This window comes from Eptesicus fuscus, chromosome 17 (genome assembly GCF_027574615.1).
Source record: "Eptesicus fuscus isolate TK198812 chromosome 17, DD_ASM_mEF_20220401, whole genome shotgun sequence".
Lineage (NCBI taxonomy): Eukaryota > Metazoa > Chordata > Mammalia > Chiroptera > Vespertilionidae > Eptesicus > Eptesicus fuscus.
In genome coordinates, this window is record NC_072489.1 from 55,280,066 (window position 1) to 55,294,551 (window position 14,486).

Consider the following 14,486-nt stretch of genomic DNA (forward strand, 5'->3'; position numbering starts at 1 on the left):
CGGAGTGTCTGCCCCCTGGTGGTCAGTGTGCATCATAGCAACTGGTCGAATGGTCGAACTGACACTTAGCATATTAGGCTTTTATTATATAGGATATTATATAGGATAGGATGGGAAGTAGAAATTGTGCCCATTTTTCAGAGAAAAGTTGAAGCTCAGAGCAGCTACATTAACAGTACATTGCTAGAGTTGGCATTCCAATAAAAGGCTCTCAAACCCAAGTCTTATGCTTTAAACCAGCGGTCGCCAACCTTTCGGACCTCACGGACCACCAGTTGGCAACTGCTGCTTTAAACCATCACCCCATACCATTTCTGAAAAGCATCATCTATTCAGTCTCATAAAACAAAACAAAAAAACCTAACTGGTTACATATTTGCAGATAAAGACCAGCTACCTAATTCACCTGAACACTTTTTATAAAACTGTTTGTCTGAAGGAGACTGGCAGCATTACTACTTAGTTATACTGCTAATTAACCTTCAACTATTTGTATAGCACATGAGAAATAACACTGCTCACATATACAAGAAAGCAGGTCAATGACATGTGCACAAATACTGAAGTGAATATATACTAAAAGCCCTTCCCCCGAATGAAACAAACGAAAGATAAAACAGAAACTTTGAAGCCATATTATAAGCTACAGTAGTCAAACTTAAGAAATCAGACTAAAGTATGTTAAAAGACTGATAATACCTAGTGTAAGCAGGAGAAAAGGCTTTCTCATTTACAACTGGTATGTCCCTTAATAGACTCTTTTCAGGAGCTACTAAAGCTTTAAACATGTAAAGTCTATGACTAATTCTTATGCTACAGAAAATCACAGAAGTATGCAAAGCTAAGTGTAAAATGCTCACTGCAACATTTTTTCTAATAGCAAAAAGCCGAGAAATACAGATTTATATCAATAGTCTGAATATATAAGTCATAGTACCCTTAGACAACAAAAAGCCTTGTGGTAGACCCTACATTACTAACAAGGGACAATGTGTAAGATACTGTTCAACAAAAAAGCAGTTGTCAAATATGTAAAATTCTTTTTTTCATATCAAATAGATAAGACTAATTTTGGACAGGGAATAGAGTTTGGAGAGACTTTCACTTCCTATGTCATTCCTAAATTTTTCAGTTTTGCAATCAAAACAATTAAGGAAGGCATCCCAGTTCTTACAGAAAACATCCATCTTTCATTTGTACCTGCTGCAGAAGACGGAGTATGGTGTTGTTTTGCAGCTGTGGGACATACTGTTGCAGCTCTGGCTCCTTTTCAGGTTGGTCCTTTACCCAATTTAGAACCTACAAAAACCCATTAAATTAAAAAAAGATACTTTCTATGTAACAGATACTAAAACATCTACAGAACTTTTTCAATTTCCTTAGACAAAAATATCAACACAAAAAATGCAGAATGTGTAATGAAGCTATGAATACTTGTCTGAAGGTGACTGACAGCAATGGCTAAGGCAAGCCAAGCTGCTAATTTACCTCCACAGGTTTGTTTAGCACATCAGAAATACCTTTTCTCTTGACATAAAGAAAAAAGACAATGAAATGTGCACTGACTTCAAACACAGAGGACAATACTTCTCTCTTAATAAATAGAAATGTATCTGAAACTGCACTAGGACAGGCTATATGGTGATATAATCAAACATAAATGCAAAGGGTTACCTTTGTGACTCTCTCACAGAGTTTTAGGGGGTTAAATTCTACTTCCAGCCAATTGTAAAGGTCTTTCACTTCTGAGACAACATATTGTAGTACATTGAATCTGACCTACAGTAAACAAAACAAAAAGTTTAATTGCTAAAGGAAAATTGTGAGCCGATTTAAAAAAACAGAATTAGAAATTTAGAAAATTATTAACAAGTAAAACACCAGTATTTAATCATGAATTATAAAACCTGAACATACAGTTTTATGTTCAAAGCATATATAATACTAGGAGTCCAGCACGCAACTCGAAATCGTGCAGCACCGCCCACCCTCGAGTCGCCGGTCCAGCCCTGCCTTGCTCCCCAGGCCCCGCCGAAGCCGGCCCTGCCTCTGTCTCCAGCCACGGCAGCTGCTGATCAAGCCCTCCCCCAGGGCAGGTGTGCAAAGGCCCCTGCTGCCCTGCCCCCGACACTGCGTGCGCAACCCGTTACGGCGTCTTGGTTAATTAACATATTTCTCTATTATATATACGTGTGTGTATCTATAATAATAAAAGCATAATATGTTAATTAGACCAGAAGTCCTTCTGAACAACCTTCTGGACAAAGCCAGGGCTGCCAGGGAAGCCCGGGTCCCGGGTGCCAGAGGGAAGCCAGTGCTGGCAGCCAGGGGAAGGAAGGCCTACTCTTGCACGAATTTCGTGCATCAGGCCTCTAGTATATATATATATATATATATATACATATATATGTATATATATATATATATATATATATATATATATATATATGCATGTTCAAATGTATACCAACCATATCATTAATAAGGCCAATTCGTGTTGGTGGGGCTTGAAGACCTAGCAGTGTTGCAAGGCGTCGTTGTTTTTCAACTATGATACCATCCATATCCAGAAGTCGAGCAATATCAGTACGCTCAGGGGTAATAGGGATGGAAAGAGTGGCCAAAAGCACTCTAGTAGACATTCTGCAGAACAAAATTACAAAATCTGTTAAATTTGTAAATGTTACTTGATAAGCAGACATTACTCTTTAACCATCTAGTACGATATGCCAGTGACAGACTATGTATATCACCATGTGAGTGTGAACTATATTCATATTCGTTAAAGCTAAAACTATTTATAAATGGACCGTACTAAAATGAATACCTTAAGAATAAAAACTTCATCCACCCACTTACTCCTGTCAAATGTGTTCTAAGAATAGGTTTTAAATACTTATATGTGGATAGAAAGCTTATGCCTTAACACTGTCTTCTACATTCAATATTCCTAATATTCCATTTTTCTCAGTTGCACCGTAGGCAGAGTTGGACAAGATAGCTACTGAAGATCAAGAATACTACCCAAGCCCTAGCCGGTCTGGCTCAATGGATAGAGCGTCAGCCTGTGGACCAAAGGGTCCCCGGGTTGATTCTGGTCAAGGGCACGTACCTCGGTTGCAGGCTCCTTCCGTGCCCGGGCCCTGGTCAGGGTGCATGCAAGAGGCAACCAATCGATGTGTTTCTCACACATCAATATTTCTCCCTGTCTTTCCCTCTCTCTTCCACTCTCTCTGAAAATCAATGAAAAAATATCCTCAGGTGTGGATTTTAAAAAATAATAAAGGAAAACTAATTAAAAAAAAAAAAAAGAATACTATCCAAGAAGAGTATCTGGAGATGCTTTTGGTTATCACAAACTGGAAGGACTGCTACTGGAATCCAATGGGTAGACACGAGGAATGCTGCTAAACATCCTAAATGCACAGTCCCCCACCACAAAGAATTATCCAAACCCAAATATCAATAATGCAGAGGTTGAGAAACCCTAATCTAGAACATACTACCATGTCATTTAGTAATAGATATTTGTTTCATAATGTCAGTTCTATCCAACTATAATATTCTTACCTTTGCATCTCTTCTTGGGTAAGATTCTTTCTCATTTCTCTAGATAGATGGTAAAGACGATGGAGCGTAGATGCATGAAAAAGAGCATTTCCAGATTTCCAAAAGACAGTTGAGACTTTGTTATAGTAATTTGCCATCAACTGAGGTTTAGGTGGTTTTTTAGATAAAGAGAATAGCCCGTGAATATCTTCCACAGCTTTGAATGCTTCCTAAAATTAGGAGTATAAATTAGTCATTGCATTCTAAACGAAACAAAAATCTAATTCAAATCTCATTATGAAGCCTAAAGCACAAAACACAATAAAAGTGGCAAATAAAATGCTTTCATGTGTGGTTCTTTTTATTCATCTGTAACCTAGTATCTGATATATTTCTAAAAACTGCCATAATTGCAAAAATACGAAATTCTTAACACTCTTTTAAGTAGAAAGAGCAGACTTGTTAAGAAAAATGTGTATAACATCACACCACTTGGGGGAATATATAAAAAATATCTGGAAGAACACAAAACACAATAAAAGTAATTCTGAGTTATAAGATCATATATGAATATTGACCTCTTTATATTTATCCACATTTTCTATAATGAACACGTTTTCTTGTGTTCTATATAACTTTTTCCTCCTTAATTCATCAGGTAGTTATTTTAAGGATGTCCCTACAGAAAAAGGAAGTTATCATAAGAAAATAGTGGGAAATCAAATCCCATTTTTCACCTGGCTAAAAATTACTGATTTCTCTTCAATTTCAATTAGATTTTGGGGGATTAAATATATTAAAGTTTCAACTTATGACTACAAAATCATGTGAAAATGTCTTTGTGGAATTCTTAGTGTGAAAAGGCCAAGTAGGCAATGATTCCAAACATGGCTGAGATTTCCCACGAAGGATTGATTACCCATCATGTATGCTAAGTCGAAGCAACGCCAAGAAACCAAGGAGAAAATCCAGTGCATCACTTCTCTTTTCACAATAAAAGACAAGTTTTGTTTTTTAATTTCCAACCTGCCACCACCAATACTTTTACAAAATACAATAATATTCTCCTCTGGACTTACTTCATCACGAACCAGTAAAAAGTTCACATTAAGCAGCACTGAGAACTATTTTATATGGAAAGAAACTGGGTCCAAAAGAAATTACACGATTTGGCCCAGACTTCATAGCTGGCACCTAGAACCAAAATATTCTGAGATTTCCTGTCCAGAACTCTCCCTACTGCATTAGACAAGCTTAAATTCCTCACTTATAAGAACTAACCAAAAGATATCAAGATAAAGATACTTAGAAAGGGGGAAAATATGGGCTGTTACCTGCCACAACTCCATGCTGATAGCACTGTCCAACTGAACAAGCCTGGTCTCCAAATGCATAGACTGGCTCTCTGGATTATTAAGATTGATTGCTGTACTTTGATTGTGGTGGCGTTGAATCTGAGACAAGTGCATTCTCAAATTGTCACACAGCTTACGGAATTCAGCCTTACGGGTGTATTGGAGGCAGAATTTGAAAGCTATAAGCATAAAAGTAAAATATATTAGGTACTTTCCACAATCAACTTAAGTATTGAATAAGTTTTATTTCATGTATTAAAATCAGCTATTTAAATAAGATTTACCAAACTAATCACGTCCTTAGAAGTGATTAGAGTTGTAATTCACTTCATGTGTCCCAACAACCTTTTGGATATAGTCATTAGCATGTCCTAGGACTAAAATATGGTTCTGAGTTTACCAATGGGAAATTATTCAAATTGGGGTAAGAGGGACTCACCTTTCAAACACTTATTTCAAATCCTAAAACAGCAAAAAAAATTCTAGCCTGAAATACAGACGACCCTTGAACAATACAGGTCTGAACTGTGCAGGTTCCCTTATACACAGGTTTTTTCCAATAAGTACTGTAAATTTATTTTCTCTTCCTTACAATTTTCTGAACATTTTTTTCCCTCTGGCTTACTTTAGTATAAGGATACAGTATGTAATACTTATATAAAATATGAGCTAATTGGTTATGTTACTGTTAAGACCTGTAGCTAACAGTGGTCTATTAGTTACGTTTTTAGGGAGTCAAAAGTTCTATGCAGATTTTCAACTGCATAGGGGGCCAACACCCCTAATCCCCATGCTGTTCAAAATATACAATGAACTTTGTTACCTAACTTGCATAGACAGGAAGCTTTTGTACTAATGAAAACTGTATACACTGAGGACTTGTGGTAACCTAGTTTCAACTGTGTACATAGATGTGCACGTGAACTACTTGCTGTCATTAAAACATTAATATTTCGCCCAGCTGGTGTGGTTCAGTTGTTGAGTGTTGTCCTATGAATCAGGAGGTCGCAGTTCCATTCCCAGTCAAGGCACATGCCCGGGTTGCAGGCTCGATCCCCAGTTGGGGGCGTGCAGGAAGAAGCCAATCAATGATGTTTCTCTCATCCATGCTTCTATATATCCCTCTCCCTTCCTCTCTCTAATAATAAAAATAAATAATATCAATAAAAAAAGTTTATTTTTTTCAATCACCTGGAAAACTCCAAAATGACTTTAAAAGGTCTTTCATTCATCAATGAAATATATTTCATATATACTACGAAAAAGAAGTTAACATTAACAGTTAATCTGTTGTAAAATCTATTCGTTAAGATTTTTTTAAATTATTACTGATTTTGAGAGAGAGAGGGAAAAAGAGAAACACTGATGTGAGAGCAAAACATAGATCGGCTGCCTCCTATATGCCACCCACTAGGATTGATCCTGGGCATGTGCCCTGATCAGGAATCGAACCAGCAACCTTTCAGTGCCCAGGACAAGGGCCTGAGCTGCAAATTATATTCGCAAGTCAACTTTTCAAATCAGTTCTTGTTTTACCTTGTTGGGCAATATCATGGTAGAGACGCTCTACTCTAGAATTGTTTCGAAGAAGGTCCAAACACTGTCTGTATGATTCCCACAGGAATTTAACCCATGGAGTTAAAAGTAACCTGTCAGTACGATCCTGAGTGTCTTCGCCACTTACAGCACTTAGGAGAACACTACAAAAACATAAAATATATTGAAAACATTTTTAGACATGGTTTCCTACTTTGCCATGACGAAAACACCAAAACCGATATTATAAAATAGTATATATTCGTCCTACAACTTTGGACAAACTATAAAGCTGTCACACTTAGTGTCCAAGTATTTGAATTCCCAATCCATAGTACAACCATTTAAATTAATACATACCAATCTAAAGGTTGTAACTTTTCACTTTTATGAACTCTGACTAACACATGATTCTTTTGGTTACTATACATTTGAAATCTCAAATATTAGCAATCTTTCTAACTTCAAATCAAGATGGACACACATGTATAGAAAAACACAGAAAAGTTTATTAGCAGTTTAACCCACATACCTCTCAGGAGTTTGAATATTATCCAGATCTTCTATGTCTAAGACCATCTGCTGGGATTCTTCTTTAGCGGCTTCAGTTTTTTCCTCTGCCAATTTCAAATATGCCCTAACGACATCCTCTAGAGATTTTATGTTCACCTAACAAAAACAAACAATAAATAAAACTTTCCCCAACAAAACATAACATACCTTAAAAGCAAATTTTATGACATAGCATATATTTACTTTGAATGATAAAACTCAAAATTACTAAATGCACTTATAAAAAAATATTAAACCCAGCTCTGTTCATACCTGTTGACAAATGTTCTTATACTGGTATAATCCTTCTTTAGCCAAATGGCTCTTGCGAAGATCCACACAAAGTTCCAAGTATTTCAACATGATTGGTTCGTGTATTTTTTGCCATGTTCTATGTTTCTTACTTTTCATAACATCATAAAGAACATCCAAAGCAGGTTGCTTTTTGCCAACCTCAAGAAATTCTGGAAAGGTAATTCAGCAGAATTAAAATCAGTAATATATATTATACAAAAGTCTAAATCTTGCTTTTTAAATTGGCTGTTTTACTTTCTGAACTCATTACCATCTCTTTTTAGGTCACATTTATTTTTGACTTCTAAAACTATGCCAAAATTATCTAAGGTAAAACCATGAAAACCAGTTACTATCTCAAAATATGGTCTACAATTCCTCTGTACCAAACAAATCTTTCTAAATGATATTAAAGTTCCAGAAACTTAAGTCATGAGAGAAAATAAGTCTCCCCAACAAACGGAGAAAAGTGTGATTTCAGTCACCAGTGCTCTGATGTAATCTTTGCTAGTTCATGCTAAGACTTGAGGCAAGCCCTAGCCGGTTTGGCTCAGTGGATAGAGCGTCGGCCTGCGGACTGAAGGGTCCCAAGTTCGATTCCGGCCAAGGGCACATGCCGGGTTGTGGGCTCGATCCCCAGTGGGGGGCGTGCAGAAGGCAGCCAATCAATGATTCTCCCTCATCATTGATGTTTCTATCTCTCTATCCCTCTCCCTTCCTCTCTGAAATCAATAAAGAAATATTTTTTAAAAGACAGTGTTTAAATAAATAAATAAATAAAGCATTAAAAAAAAGACTTGAGGCAAGAAAAACATTAATTTATGTTCCTTTAAGCTTTAAGATCAATTGACTATTTATGTCAGTCTATTTCTGGGCTCTCTATTCTGAATATTCTCTATTGATCTATGTATCTAGTCGTTTGCCAATACCTCACTGTCTCGATTCCTATAAAGGAATGCATGGTAAAGTCTTAGACCGGGTAGTGTGAGTGTCCTAATGCTCTTCTTCAACATCGTGTTGGCTATACTAGGTCTTCTGCCTTTCATATAAACTTTAGAATTAGTTTGTAGATATCTACAAAATAACTCACTGTGATTTTCAATTGGGATATTCTATACAAAGAGTGTGGTAGAACTGACAGTTTAAAATTTAGTCTGCCAAAACATGAGCAAAGAGTATGTCTCCACTTATTCCAGTCTGAACATGAGGAAATATTAAGACAGATTCCCAATTGAGGGACATTCTATAAAATACCAGACTAGTACCCCTCAAAATTACAAGGTCATGAAAAAGGAAAGTCTAAGAAACTGTCACAACCAAGTAGCCCTAAGGAGACAGGACAACGAAATGTGATGCATCCTGAATGAGATCCTGAAACACAAGAAGGACATTAGGGAAAGCTGAGGAAATCTGAATGGAGTATGGCCTTGGTTAATAATAGTGCATCAGTATTTGTTCATTAGTTGTGACAAACGTACCATTATACTGATATCAGATATTAATAGGGGAAACTGTGTCTGGTATATATGGGACCTCTGTACTACCTTTGCAGTAATTCTTAAAATCTAAAACTTAATTTCTCCAATTTTTATTTTTTAAAACTGGGGAGAAAACATTTTAGAATATAGAGCAAAGAAACACTTTTGAATTTACTGCCAATTAAAACTGAAGGCAATATTTAGCAATATTTCCAAATCCAGTTCTAATCTCATGTTCTATGTATATTGCTCATTTTGAAATTCAGTCAAAAGCAAAGGCCCCTCTGTATCACATTATTTCTGACTAAAGTTGAAATTTATCTTATTTATCATTTTTTGCTTTCTTTTACACAAACAATAAACTGGGGGTGGGAGGGGAGAAAGGTGTAACTCACCCGGTTATATTCAACTTAAATTCAATATGTAATTGCCAAATTTCACAGACAGTACCTTTTCATTGAACACTTGAACAATTTGGGAGCACTAAAACACTAGTTTTACACTATACAAAATGTCTTAAAACACTACATCTTCTTTTTTTTTTTAAATATATATTTTATTAATTTTTTACAGAGAAGAAGGGAGAGGGATAGAGAGTTAGAAACATCGATGAGAGAGAACATCAATCAGCTGCCTCCTGCACACTCCCCATTGGGTATGTGCCTGCAACCAAGGTACATGCCCTTGACCGGAATCAAACCCGGGACTCTTGAGTCCGAAGGCCAACGCTCTATCCACTGAGCCAAACCAGTTAGGGCTACATCTTCATTTTTTTTAATCATTATTTAATTTCCTCCTTAAAAAAATAAATCTGGCCCTAGCCGGTTTGGCTTAGTGGATTGAGCGTCGGCCTGCAGACTGAAGGGTCCCGGGTTCGATTCCGGTCAAGGACATATGCCCGGGTTGCAAGCTCTATCTCCAGTAGGGGATGTGCAGGAGGCAGCCAATCAATGATTCCTTCTCATCATTGATGTTTCTATCTCTCTCCCTTCCTCTCTGAAATAAAAAATAGATATTAAAAAATTATTTTAAAAAAACTGCCCGGCCTGTGTGGCCCAGTGTTTGCGCATTGGCCCATGAACCAAGAGGTCACTGGTTCAATTCCCAGTCAGGGCACATGCCTGAGTTGCGGGCTTGACTCCCCAGTGGGGGTGCGTGTAGGAGGCAACGATCATTGGTGTTCCTCTCTCATTCATGTCTCTACATCTCTATCCCTCACCCTTCTTTTCTCTCTAAACAATAAAAACATATTTAAAAAAAAACAATTCTTTGCCTTGGCCAGATAGCTCAGTTGGTTTAAGTGTCATCCCAATATGCCAAGGCTTTGAATTCCATCCGGGTCAGGGCACATACAAGAAGCAGCCAATGAGTGCATAAATAAGTGGAACAAATCGGTGTTTCTGTTATTCTCCCCCTTCCTCTTTCTCTCTAAAAATCAATAAATTTTAAAAAATATTTGACAAAGAATTAAGAGTAAACTGACAATGTGTAGCATTATCTACCATGCAATTCTGTGCTAACCAAATAGGCAAAAAGGCCCTTTATTTGGGGGTTTTACTAGAACTACAGGTTTAGTAATTCTCTAATATTTCTTCTTCCAATTATCACATTTTTCAGGAATGTTGACTGTGAACATTCCTTGCCCTGAGAAAGCTACAAACAATATTGTAACTCTCTAGTATAGAAAAAGCTTGCAACAGGATACTAGTAAATCACAACACAACAAACTGAAATACCTTTATACAATATCCTACTTCATCAAATATTCCTCATATGTAAGTGAATGCAAATTCCTCTTTAATACTTCAAGTTAGTAGACTGAGTGTTAATATTTACATTATGAGAAAGTCCTTTTTCAGTTGTCAATTTTATTACACCCTGTCCCCCAAAATGCTACAAAATGAAACAAGACGTAGTATTATAACTAGATACCTTGTTGGAATAATAAACCTTTCCTGTTTTAAGGGGTGGACCTACCGATCTTATTCCTGGAGCATGCACATAAGGTTATTTTCTAAAATGCAACAGTAGAATTTAGGTCTTTTTCACAACTATTTAACAAAAACCATATCTATCAGCCAAAAATTGGGGAGCAAATGTTTTTAAATTTATCCTTTACATTGAAAATATTGTTAACAGCAGCACTAAAATGACCTATTCTATACAATTCCCAATCTTATATTGAAGATTTAAATCTTACATTACTGTATGTAAGTACTGTCAATATCTTGTAACATAAAATAGGGACAAAGAGAGTTAAGGTTGAGAGCTGGCCCCAGTATGGTGTGATGAAAAAATACTAAACTGTCTAAAAATAGTTCACTTTCCCAATCTCTTGATTTTTAAATGAGAAAGTGTGGTTTCTTAATGACATTCTAAAAATAAAAGTCTTGTTTAGGAATAGAATTAAAAGTATTTTTCACTCCTAGATAGCCAATCAAACTTTGCTTCCAAATCCCATACCATACTTTCAAACAAGCCAAAGCAAATGCATTAAAAAATAATTTTTATTGGACAAACACTTCAACCATCAACAAATAGCAACAACAAAAAACATGGATACCAGGCAAGGATGTTTTTAAAAGAAAAAACTAGAATGGGAACAGATTTCTCATGATAATCCATGATGTCTTTACCCTAACGTATACGAGGATTTAGATGTAGTTCCTCTGAATTATCTGATTTGGGGTGAGGGGGTAAGTCTGGAAAGAACTGTCACACTAAAGGTTCTATTTTGATGTTTAAAGAATGTTCCTTTCCAAAAATGGAGAAACAATTGTAATCTGAACAATAAAGATTCATTAAAAAAAATAAAAAAAAAAAAATAAAAAAATAAAAAAAAAAAAATAAAAAAAAAAGAATGTTCCTTTCCAGATTGATATTCCTGAAACAACAATAAAAATCTGGAATTATAAACTATTAGTGCATCCTGAGTTTACCTCACACTGAGTGAAACTATGTGTCTATAAAGAAAAAGTTTAGGTGAACCTCTTCAATCTTACTAGTTTGTGCAGCAGACCAAGTAGATAAGCTATATTGTTACACAATTTGTGGGTTTAATAACAACTATTTTGATATCCCCCCACCCCCGGTAGTTTAATTAAAAAGCTATTACAGGGTCAGAAGCAGCTAATTTGGCACTACTAACAATATAATCTGGAAAAAGGGCTTTTCCCAAGTGATACCAGGTTATGAATTTTTTGCCTGTAACTGCTGGGCCAAGCTCTCATATTCCTGAGTAAGTACTGCAATTGTTTCCAAAAAACATTGCTCTGATATACAGACTCAGGGTGACCTGAAGGATTATTCTACTTAAATTTATTCACATTTTATTAATGGATTTGGTCTTAATGTGTTTGAGGTTACAAATGTTAGATAAAACATTTAGATAAAATGAGGTTATTTCCATTGAATGAAAGGTGCTTTTATTATCATCCTATTTAGTTTTTTAAGCAGTGCCATTCACCATCTACATTCTGCTCACCTTCACACTGAAGAGACCTCTTACAAGATCAAAGGTACAAAAATTAATACATGAATGGCAAAGCATTTCATCTCTACCACAGAAACACCCATCTTACAGCTTAAAAGGGCTGCAGCAAGGAGCCTACAGTCTTTTTGTAAAACTATAGAAAAAAAAATCCACTCCCCGCCAGCAGTATCCTTCTCATCTTGCCTACTTTAATTTTAGATGCTTTGCCCCACTTCCCCTTCATGAATCAAATCAATTTCAACTCAGAAAATGTGAACAAAAAAGTTTTTAAGATTTGTTACACATTATGTATCCCTGCTAAGTTTTAAAAAGTTACTGAAATATTTAAGTTCATATGAAGGTTCAGAAGGGAGGAGTGAAGGAAATAAAGCCTGAACATATCAAATGAGTAACTTTCAGGCCATGGAGATTACAGTGCTTCAGCCTATTAGAAAGGGGGAAGGAAGCTGTTGGTAAAAGCATTCAAATGACTGTAAAACAGATCTACAATAGCAAACCCAGTAGAGTTTTATCCAAGTCATTTAATATAATGGTAAATTTTGAAACTTTAAAAAAATATCCTAACTTTGCTACAGTTTATCTTTATTTTGTAATAAATTTCTATTTTCTTTCCTATAAACTTAAACAGCTCCCCTGTTCTCACCATGAGATAGCTGGTTAGAATGGGTAGTTGATCAGATCTTTAGTTGTAGGGTTTTGTGGGGGTTTTTTTGAACAATTACTCTGTCCACTGAATGTACAATTAACCTATTCCAGACTGTTAACTCTCTCAAAATTGTTACTTTTAGTTAAAACGATAAGCATGTGACAAACACATCTCCAGCCCTGCTAGATCAATCTCATGTAATGACTGACACTGACCTTTCCGAAAGAGGAATTTTCAAACCAGCTAACAAAATAAGCCCCACAAACGTAACACTGTAACACACAAGGTATATCCATCAACAACATGGATGAGACCCAAAACTTGTGTGGGTGGAGGAAGGGTGAAGACAAGGGCTATGGGTGCCCTAACAGATGGCTAGGCTTAATAAAACCCCTAAACAAGTAAGTTTTTTAACTTAAAGACCCGAGACAGGCATAATACATTTTGTACCCCCATAACGCCAACGTAGTAAATGCCTACTGAATACATCGGGACACGCACAAGTTTTCCCCGAAAAGGCCCCTGGCCCAAGCACACACAGGGAAATAGAAGTCGCAGGCAGCAACGCTGTGGCGACAAAACGACTCCTCGGGACGTCCAGAGACCTCAGTCCCATCCCCTGGCTCGGCCACTCGCTCCCGGAGTGACCTTGGGCAAACCATTCTCTCCCTCTAGGCCTCAGTTTCGTTATCTTTGGAGAGAACGTGAAGTCTTTCTGTTACTAGTAGTAACTCTGGCCCAACTTCCTGTGATTCCGAATAGGCTTCTGGGCAGCCAATAATCAATGCCAGAAAAAAAAACGCTGAAAACCGGTTATGTGGGTCAGAGTACCCGAAGCAAAGGCACGGCGGCCGGAGGAGAGTTAAGTGGACCCTGACCCAGCAAAGCACCGCGCCGGATTTGGGGGGCGGAGGGGTCCGGGGGAGGGCCGGAGGTGGGACTGCCCGGCTCCCGGCCCCTGCGGGAGGTGGAGTCGAGGTTCTCGCGTGCATTGTCCCCGGGAGGGAGCCATGTTTCTTCCTCCCCGGCACTCCCAGATGGCGGCCCGGGGCGCGGGGGCCTAAGCAGACGAAAAGACCCGGGGCCTGAAGAGCGGAGGTGGGGGAAGACAGGGTGGAGGAGCCAGCTCCAGCCCGGGTGGCTCCGTCTCCGGGGCGGCGGCGGCCCCCAAGACTCACCACAAGGCGACGGGGCGGACGGAAGGGCCCCAGGGCGACGGTTCCCGGCTCCGCGCCTCCCACTCCCGGGTCAGTTGGAACGAGAAGGGAAACCATGCCCAACTACGGTCTGGGACGGCGGCGGGCAGGCCGCATCGACCCCCGTCTCCGGCCGCAGTCAGGCAGCGGAACCGTGAGAAGCAGGCGCGGGCCCCTCGACCTCTGAGGCCTCGGCCACCCCAGCCCGGAGCGCCCCGACCCCCTACTCACCGTTGGCGCGTTTGAGGGCATTTTCCGGCCTCTGGAAATAGGCCGGCATCTTGGCGGCAGGCTCAGCTCACCCAGCGTCAGGGAACTCCTTAGTGGCCCGGGCCGAAGGGGAACCAGCGCGAGGTCCCACGCGCCTCACCAGCAGTCGCCCGCGCC

The 14,486-nt window shown here is 38.3% G+C and overlaps 1 protein-coding gene and 2 non-coding genes across 5 annotated transcripts in view; all 3 read right to left on the minus strand.

Moving 5' to 3' along the window:
* EIF3A (eukaryotic translation initiation factor 3 subunit A) overlaps positions 1 to 14,479 on the minus strand; it is a 31,993-nt gene extending 17,514 nt beyond the window's left edge. For 2 of the 3 annotated variants that reach the window (XM_054728619.1, XM_054728617.1), the window contains exons 1-9: positions 14,331 to 14,479; positions 7,266 to 7,456; positions 6,973 to 7,109; positions 6,441 to 6,604; positions 4,884 to 5,083; positions 3,571 to 3,779; positions 2,472 to 2,643; positions 1,675 to 1,779; positions 1,201 to 1,299 (exon numbers count right to left, since the gene is read on the minus strand). In XM_054728619.1, coding sequence (XP_054584594.1) covers positions 1,201 to 1,299; positions 1,675 to 1,779; positions 2,472 to 2,643; positions 3,571 to 3,779; positions 4,884 to 5,083; positions 6,441 to 6,604; positions 6,973 to 7,109; positions 7,266 to 7,456; positions 14,331 to 14,379 — 1,326 coding nt within the window. In that variant the 5' untranslated portion in view covers positions 14,380 to 14,479. Of the gene's footprint in view, positions 1 to 1,200; positions 1,300 to 1,674; positions 1,780 to 2,471; positions 2,644 to 3,570; positions 3,780 to 4,883; positions 5,084 to 6,440; positions 6,605 to 6,972; positions 7,110 to 7,265; positions 7,457 to 14,330 lie in introns of those variants that run through there. The other variant, XM_054728620.1, reaches the window with a different exon arrangement.
* On the minus strand, positions 428 to 555 carry LOC114232568 (small nucleolar RNA SNORA19). The gene has a single exon (XR_003618640.1). It is a non-coding gene; the product is annotated as a small nucleolar RNA SNORA19 (small nucleolar RNA).
* LOC114232569 (small nucleolar RNA SNORA19) lies at positions 1,433 to 1,562 on the minus strand. Its single transcript, XR_003618641.1, has one exon. It is a non-coding gene; the product is annotated as a small nucleolar RNA SNORA19 (small nucleolar RNA).
* Positions 14,480 to 14,486: the final 7 nt, after the last annotated feature.